The sequence below is a fragment of the Macrobrachium nipponense genome, chromosome 1 (genome assembly GCF_015104395.2).
Source record: "Macrobrachium nipponense isolate FS-2020 chromosome 1, ASM1510439v2, whole genome shotgun sequence".
Classification (NCBI taxonomy): Eukaryota; Metazoa; Arthropoda; class Malacostraca; order Decapoda; family Palaemonidae; genus Macrobrachium; species Macrobrachium nipponense.
In genome coordinates this window covers 104351928-104361385 of record NC_087200.1, presented here as the reverse complement: position 1 = coordinate 104361385, position 9458 = coordinate 104351928, and the positions used below count along the sequence as shown (strand labels likewise).

Sequence of the window (9458 nt, the reverse complement as noted above, 5' to 3'; positions counted from 1 at the left end):
AGACCCCCCCCACTGGCCCATCTTTCTCACTTAGGCCCTTGCTTTCTGTATCGTCATCGGAGACAAAACTTGACCCTACATCCTCATCCTCCCCCTTGTCAGATTCCCCCTCATATGCACTAAAACCACTAAATTCGAGCTCACTTTCGGGATGTGAGTCTCGAACGGACATTGGAGGCAAATATTCATCATCACTGACATCGGGAGTGATGTTCTCATCACTAGATGACCAACCGCCATCAAAATGAGGACTTGCGACATGCTCCCGATCGAGCTCCGATAAGTACGCATCATTGTCCCTTGGTTGGAGGCCTCCTAAATGCCTATGAATGCCCCTAAGGACACCCCGATGCTTCCTAGGGGTTACTAAAGGCACACAAGACACACGTTGTGGTCCTAGAGCACTTTCATCCACACATGGCCGCATGGAATGGCGTTGAGGCCCGAGGTCATCTTGGGTGCTTAGTCCCTCGCCAGCATCCAAGTCCAAAATACGTCTCACACAATCCCTTCCAACGGGTAAAACGCACCTTTCGCATTCCATACGTCGTTGAGACATCTCTATGTATGTCCGTGAACTCCCAGCATCCCCCAAGGCGCGTGATTCAAAAGTTTTCGGCTGGTAGGCCTATAAGTATTTTTCAGCGAATTTTTTAAAAAGCTTTTCTATGTCGATGTATGATACGTCCAATCGGCACCCGACAGACAATTTATCTCGACGTATAATATGTCCAATCGGCGATAAAGAGTTTAATCCATCCCACAGCAGTTAATCAACTACTGTTTTGCCATTGGGTAGTAATGATTTACATTTACTCTTAATGTACATAAGAAAATTTGAGTCCTTTTGTTATGATGCTGGGCAGACCTATTTGAAAAAACACTCTCCTGATGGTACAGTAACTTTGTGGGGAACAACTATAGGTATAACAAAAACACAATATTATCTGCTTTGATGAATAATCAAATTTATTCAGTCATAACTAGAGCTAAAATTATTGCCAAAATGAAATAATAGTTTTATAACAGCAATGTTATATATATTGCAGTGTTAGAAATACATTCAGCAGTATCAGCTCTCTGGAGTTATTGAATATCTGCTTAATGATATTTGTATCATGAACCTCTGTAGGTATCTTAAGATCTCCTAAGTGAGGTACTTCATTGACATGAAAAATGCATGTACTGTACAGTTAGGCTTAACTGTAGGTAGGGCATTGTGGCATAAGTATGGCATTTCATTAATCTGTACTGAAGTTTTACCTGTGGAAGAAGAAAGGTGGTCTTTTAATATTTGTACGCGTATATATGAGCACTGAAACCTAATAATGCAATGAGGATAGATTAGGTTAGGTTAGTGAAAATTCTAATATAGGCTCCTGTTTTAAACCTGTAACCCTTAGAATACTATGCCAGTCTACTTTTTTTCACCCTAACCCATCTAGGCCCAAAAGGTTTGTCCCATGCCTTTGACTATTGTCAATGGAAACTTGCCTATTTCTTTAACTTAGGCTAGCCTATACCTATTCGACTCTGTTAAGCATTGGTTGACATGAATTCCTACTAAAATTCAATGTAGGCTAAACCAGTCTTTCTTTATATTGTACCTGACCTTGTTGCTTACAACTCCTACCTAGAATGCAAACTGTATTTATATTGCAGTCGAAAGTCATCCAGAGAGAAAAGTCAAATAGGTAATACCTGTTGCAGTGAACTTATTGCCGAGTTTATCTGCTTACCACAGTAAGTTCATCCAAAAAAGGATACTAGATGTACCCATGGCTTGCTACCTCATGATGCCATATAAGTTTTATGTTCCAGTTCATAAATAAAACAATGGAACCACGAAAATACCTCGTGTACTAGTGATGTAAGGGAAGGAGAGTCGGAAGTGACTTGCCAGTCACTCGCGTCGGAGAGTCGGACTACCAGGGTCGAGCCCGGTCGACGTCATCACGTCACATCGAACAGGCCTTCTATCTTGGTGGTCTTGGCTTGATCCCACAAAATCATTGTCACACAATAATTAAAAGATCTGTAACCTGGCATATTTTCCCTTCTGCAAATATCATAAATATAGTTGCAAGGTTCTTCAGTATTAATGTCAGCCAATTTCTTTTCTAGGAAACGTTTTCTCCTTATTTGTACTTCATGAGTAAAAGACTCGAGACCACTCTCCACTAAGCACAGTGTCATAGGTGTATTATTTCGGACTCCTAATAACTGCCTGATTATACAACCTCTCCATGCGTGTCAGGTTGGTTGTGAGCCAACTCTCTGTGCTATGTAGGAGTTAGGTTCCTAACGCTGCTCTAAGAACCTTTACTTTAAATGCATATAGCACAGTTGTATTGTTATTACAAAACACTGAGAATTTGTTAATGGTGTTTGCATTCTTAATTGCATGTTGCTTAAGCACCAATTGTATTTTGCCATCACCTGTAAACCATGCACCAAGATACAGATATTTCCCAAAATAGCCTCTCTTGATATTATTTATGACTAAAGACTTTATCTCTTGCATTTCCATTAACTACGAAAACTTCGTCTTTTTTTCATTAACAATCATCCCATACGAGTCACAGTTATCCAACATAATCCCAATTTTCTCCAAATAATTTTCTCTTGATGTACTTATAATAAATATGTCTTCCATCATTAATAGCGTATGCATTGTCCCTAAAAAACCATCTCTGCCAATTCCCTCCTTTATCATTTTAACCATTTTATCTAGATAAATTACAAATAACAGAGAGCTTCTTGGGGCACCCTGACGTATCCCAACAGTTGATATAGTCATAGCTGATTTTAACACGCTTATTGTAGTACAAGCATAGATCTTATGTATGGCCAGTAACATAATCTTCCCACAGCTTTTCTCTTGGAGACACTAAATTAACTTCCTCTTGGCACACCGTCGTATGCTTTACTAAAATCTACAAATAATTCTTTTTCTTGAAGAGTGCATAGTCCATCATAAGCCTTAAGGTGCGTTCACACGGTCGAACAATGTCCGACGGGACGGACAAACATTGTTACCATATCATAGGCGAAGCAGGATGACCTTATAAGCGTTGAAACGATGGAAGTAGATCTGGCAACAAACTGTGGTACCAGATGAGGTTGTATACCACTGATTTTACTCCGCTCACTAGGCAAAGACTGGCAGACAATTGTTAACTGGTAATAATGTTTGTCCGTCGGACATTGTTCAACCGTGTCAACGCACCTTTAAGGATAAGATTTGCTCAATACACACTACTTTTCTGGGTCCCCGCCTGACATTTATCTGTGCTAACCAACGGGCGCACTCTATACCCAAAGAGCATGGACTAGTCAAAAGATAACAGGAGGGGAAACGAAAGCAGAGATCTGGAGAAGCAATACCCAACAGGAGGAGTTCAGGGAGAGTGAATGTCAAGTGGGGTTCAACAGAGGGAAAGTGTCACAAGATACACTGCTTCCTGGGAGCTCATTGCGCCAAACTATGCCAAGGGACAGGACCCATTTTCAACAAGTTGATATCCGTTTGATAGATAAGGAAACCTATGGATTCCTCAGAAAAAGAAAGGGAGCAATATGATCAGAAGTCAGATAGAGCCAAGAATGAGGATTGAACTTCTGTTTGTTTGACGTAATTCTTGCGTTTTATGGGGTTCTTGAGAGAGAGAGAGAGAGAGAGAGAGAGAGAGAGAGAGAGAGAGAGAGAGAGAGAGAGAGAGACTACTAATAACGTAACTTTACATTCCAGATTTTTTGTGTACTCCTTGCACCTGACCTCAGGTAATATAAGGACTTTTCACAAAGTGCTAAATGCTTTCGATATGTCAACCAATGGGAGTCAAAAGCCGTGGAGTTACCCAAAAGTCAGTCGTTACGACGACACTATTCATGGAAATGCAAGTAATGGAGATGATTCTCATGCAAAGAAAGATGGTTCTGATGAGGATTCAAGCAGTAACGATCTGTCCAATAAGCATGTCGTAGACGTAAACGCAGGTAAGATTTCATGTCTAATACACACACACACACACAACACACACACATATATATATATATATATATATATATATATATATATATATATATATATATATATATATATATATATATATATATATATATATATATATATATATATATATATATATATATATATATATATATATATATATATATATATATATATATATATATAATATATATTATATATATTAATATATAATATATATATATATATATATATTGTTACGAAGTGCCAAGTATCTGGTTACCATGCATCAAACATTACCTCACAAAAAGCCAGACACCTGAACCCTCATAACACGTTTAAACGACTGAATACTCTAAAGGCAACAATGATCCCTTAACACTTACCAGTATTGCAGAAAATCAGACTAAGTTCATCAAAACAGGTGTGAGGTAATCTTGTAAGTAATTAAATTAATCAAAGGGCATCACTCCTTCAACAACTTTAAAACTCTAAGTATTTCCCTGATTTCTGAAGTCTAAGTACTTCCCTGGTTCTAAGTCACTTCAATTAAAATGAAGGAAAGCAAATCAATTACCACTCTATGGTTCTACCTTACATCAATATAATCATAATCATATATACTTATACTGGTGTAAGATAAAGAAAACACTTATAAAAACTTTAAATACAAAAATTTATTATTAAATTCAAAATTTATAAGTGAAATTCACAATATCAGGGAAAATTACTGTTAGTTTAATTAATTCTTGAATCAAATTAAGTAAAATTAAATCAAAATTAATTTATCACAAAATTCAAGAAAATTAATTCAATCAAAATCCAAAAGTGTTAGGCAATAATTGAAATCAGAAATTAATTCACAAGTACTAAACAACAATAAATCTTGAAAAGAATTCTAAGTAAATGTAAATTAATTCACAAGTGTTAAATTTAATTAAATGTGCAATGATTAAGCAATGAAAATAACTAAGTCAATTAAATTGTGAATGCAAACGAAAATATAAAATAAAAAGACACACTTCAATAAGAAAATGAATAAGTGCACAAACAATGGAACAGACACAAACAAAAAATACGCAATGTATAAAAGTGTAAATGTTTTCACTCAAAAACACTGTAACCAACAGTTTTTACCAAACACAATTCCTATCCGTTATTAGTTAAACACGCTCCCTATCCATTATTAGTTAACCACACTCCCTATCCATTATTAGTTATTAGTTAACCAAACACTTTTCTGATTAACTTTTAGTTATTAGTTAAACACAGTTCCTAACCGTTATTAGTTAAACACAATTCCTATCTGTTATTAGTTGCAACTAATAAAAATATAACACACTTTACCTTTGCTGCAGTCTTGTCTTACACAATTTCACAAAAAAACCAGGCGCCATTACGAAATAATGTCTGTTCAGATTCCACAAAAGAAACTAAATAACACTAAATAAATTCTAAGAAATATCAACCATGAAATTCTAAAACGTTATGAGTGACCAATTTACATTACGTTAATATAATCTCAATGATGTCGAATGAGAGAGAGAGAGAGAGAGAGCGAGAGAGATGTTAATGCCTCGAGGTCTTAAGATAGAATGAAAATCTCTTCCTTTTCGGAAGCGGGAGAGAGCAGATGTCAAAACGTTCTTGGCACGAAAGCTTCTCGAAAGTTCTGAAATCTGATGCAATCTCACATACAAAATGTGCAACACCCACGTGGGACTTGACAAAGATATACGCGTACGAGTCCAGTCTGTTAAAAAAAAGACGTACTCTACTCGATGTAGACGAAGAAGTCTTATCACTTACGATGACAGATTCTCCAAAACACAAGTGAAGATTTAAGATCGCTTATCAAGACGCGTTGACAGATTAGGGAAGCAAACGGAGATCTCTCCCTTTTTACGTTATATATATATTCTTTTATAACACGTAATGCGAAATCTGAGCACACATTTTAAAACATCCTATTCTAAGCTATCTAGGAATCTGAAAAAATGTTACACAATCTACAAGACATTTCAAAGAGGGGAAACATGCATTTTGAAAGTAGCAATATATAATATCCCTCCCCCCAGAAGATTTTTTATCACGGTGTTGAATCCAACGATTTGCAACGAGATAAATAATCAGCAACTACATTGCTTTTGCCACTAATGTGCTGCACTCTTAAGTTATACTGTTGCAGGCACAAAGACCACCTAGTCAGTCTTTGATTATGATTTTTCATTTTCTGGATAAATGATAGTGGATTGTGATCAGACAATATTAAAATTTCTTCATTCCTAGGTCTATTCACATACACTTCAAATTTTTTCAATGCTGTGATTAAGGCTAAAGTTTCCTTCTCAATTGTCAAATATACTTTCTGATGTTTTTTCAGTTTTGTAGACATGAAACACACAGGATGGTAGATATTATTTTCATCTTCTTGAAGTAGAACAGCTCCAACACCACAGTCTGACGCATCAACTTATATCACAAATTTCTTGTCGAAGTCTGGAGCTTGAAATACTGGTCTTGAAGTTAAAATGGCTTTTACCTTCTCAAAGGATTCTTGACACTCTGGCGTCCAAATAAACTTAGCTTTGGGACTAGTCAAGTCTGTCAAGGGAGCTACTACGGCTGAGAAATTTGGGCAAAAACGACGATAGAAACCAGCCATCCCCAAAAATCTCTGTAGCTGTTTCTTGGTAGTAGGTGGGGTAGCCTTATGGATACCTTCTACATTAGCATTTACTGGAGCAAGAAGGCCTTTCCCAACTTCAAACCCAAGATACTGTACAGTTGCCTTTCCAAACACTCTTCTCTAAGTTGACTGTTAATCCTGCTTCTTGTAGTTTCTTGAAAACTTTCCTCAAAATCTTCAGATGTTCTTTCCACGTTGTAGAGTAAATCACGATGTCATCTAGGTACACACCTACTCCTTCTATTGATCCTAGCAGTTGATCCATCACTCGTTGAAATGTTGCGGGTGCATTCATCAGACCAAACGGCAGAACAGTATACTGATACAGTCCAAATGGAGTGATAAAAGCTGACAGCAACTTCGCATTCTCATCTAAGGGAATTTGATAATATCCTTTCAACAAGTCTATCTTGGAAACAAACTTGGCTTGCCCAATATTATCAAGTAACTGATCTATAAGAGGCAAAGGATAATTATCAGCCACACTGATAGAATTCAGCTTCCTATAATCAGTACACATCCTAAATGAACCATCTGGTTTCTTCACTAACACACATGGAGAACTAAAGTGACTTGAACTGGGTTTTGCTAATCCATGTTGCAGCAAATACTCAACTTCTTTCTTCAAAACATCTCGATGATACGGTGATAAGCGATAGGCTCTTTGCTTGAAAGGTTTTCCATCTTCTTGAATCTTGATTTCATGCTTGGTCAGATCAGTATGTCTAGGCACATCTGAAAATATTTCTGGAAAACTTCTAATTACTTCACTTAAGTCTTCACCTTGTTCAACACTCAGATGTTTCAGTTTATCCTCCAAATTTTCCAAAATTGAAGAATTATTCATCTTGCTTGCAGCTCCCAATTCGTAGCCATCATCATCTTCTGTAGATAAAGTTGTCTGGGTTACTGACACAGTTTCAGTTTTAGTTTCTGAGAAATAAGGTTTCAAGAGGTTCACATGTATCTTCCTTTGTTTTCTTCTTCTTTCTGGTGTTTCAATCACATAAGTTCTATCACTTAACTTCTGAATTATCTTGTAAGGACCTTGAAATTTATTAGTGAGGGGAAATCTCTTGACAGGTAAGAACACTAACACTTGTTGACCAACACTAAAACTTCTTAGCTTAGTCTTAGCATCAAATCTCCTTTTCATTTTCTCTTGACTCATTTTCAAGTTTTCTAAAGAGAATTTTCTAATCCCTTTCAACCTCTTCTTTAAGTTCTTCACATACTCTCCTTGGCTTTCCTCTTGATTTTCTTCCCAATTTTCTGCAAGAATCTTCAACGGTCCTCTCACTTCTCTTCCACAAATCATCTCATTAGGTGAACATCCCATACTTTCTTGGTAAGCACTCCTAACTTCAAACAGCATTAATGGTAAACCAACATCCCATTCTCTTCCTGACTCAGAACAATACTTTGTCAGCATACTTTTCAATGTTTGAAGGAACCTTTCTAAGGCACCTTGAGTTTCTGGATGATAGGCAGTGGATAACTGTTGTTTCACTCCTAACAAATTCATCACATCCTGGAATAACTTTGAAGTAAAGTTTGTTCCTCTGTCACTTTGTACTATTTCTGGTATACCAAACTTTGAGAAAAACTCCACAAGTTTTTCAACAACTATCTTGGCAGATATGTTTCTAACAGGGATTGCTTCTGGATACCTTGTCATAGGACACATTAATGTCAACAAATACTCATTTCCTTTCTTTGTCTTCGGCAATGGTCCAACCATATCTATAATCACTTTGCTAAAGGGTTCTCCTCTAACTTCTATAGGTTGTAGGGGGGCTTTCTTGATGGTTTCATTCGGTTTTCCAGCTATCTGGCAGGTATGACACTCACGACAGAACCTGCTAACATCTTTGTGAAGTCCAGGCCAGAAAAAATATTTCATGATCTTCTCCACAGTCTTCCTGATTCCCATATGTCCAGACTCATGAGCTACTGCAACCACTTGCTTTCTCAACGGATATGGAATCAAAATTTGATGATATTCGCCCCATTCAGCATCTCCCTGGTATAAATCTGTAGGTCTATACCTTCCTGCATCAGTTAAAACCTTTCCTTCAGATAGTAACAGGTAGAAGTTTGTTGTATCTCTTCTCGATCAACAACTCTGAAGAACAAATCAGTTAACGATGCATCCTTCTTCTGCAAGTCCATCAGCTTCTCTCTTGTCACTTGACCAACTTCAAGGGTTGAATTCTCGATATCTACTAACTCAGCTACTGTAGTTTCACTACTGTCTTCAGTAACACTTTGACTACTCGGAGTCTCTTCAGGAACATCAGGTTCTTCTTCGTCGTCGTCGTTGTCTTCATCTTCTTGGGAAATCTCTTCTTGGTCAGCACTATGGGAAACTTCACTTCCCTGGAATAATTCTTCTAAGCACAAAGATTCTTCACTTGATCCTTCTTGGGTGTGTAAATCCTCAGTTTCTTCACTTACAGTCGTAGTCCTCTTCATACTTCTGGTAGTTACACAACTAGGAAACAGGTGGGGGTTATTCTTCTCCAACTCTACTGTAGGACTAATCCTCAATGGTTTGTCTGTCACTACAGAACAAGGAATAAATGGCACACCACCAACTTCATTCCCCAACAGAACATGTATACCTTTCACAGCTAGTGAGTCCTTTACAGCAAAATCAACATTCCCTGTCACCAATTCACATGACAGGTGTAAGCGGCATATAGGAGTTACTTCCTCTCCTCCTATACCCTTCAAAATAACTGAATCTCCTGTGAGACTCTTCTCCAACCGAGGGTG

The 9458-nt window shown here is 37.3% G+C and overlaps 1 protein-coding gene across 2 annotated transcripts in view; it reads left to right on the top strand.

Moving 5' to 3' along the window:
* LOC135219514 (sialate:O-sulfotransferase 1-like) overlaps positions 1-9458 on the top strand; it is a 61152-nt gene that overhangs the window by 9738 nt on the left and 41956 nt on the right. Inside the window, exon 2 of one of the 2 annotated variants that reach the window (XM_064256344.1) lies at positions 3752-3999. In XM_064256344.1, the coding sequence (XP_064112414.1) occupies positions 3752-3999 (248 nt within the window). Of the gene's footprint in view, positions 1-2756; positions 4000-9458 lie in introns of those variants that run through there. The other variant, XM_064256343.1, reaches the window with a different exon arrangement.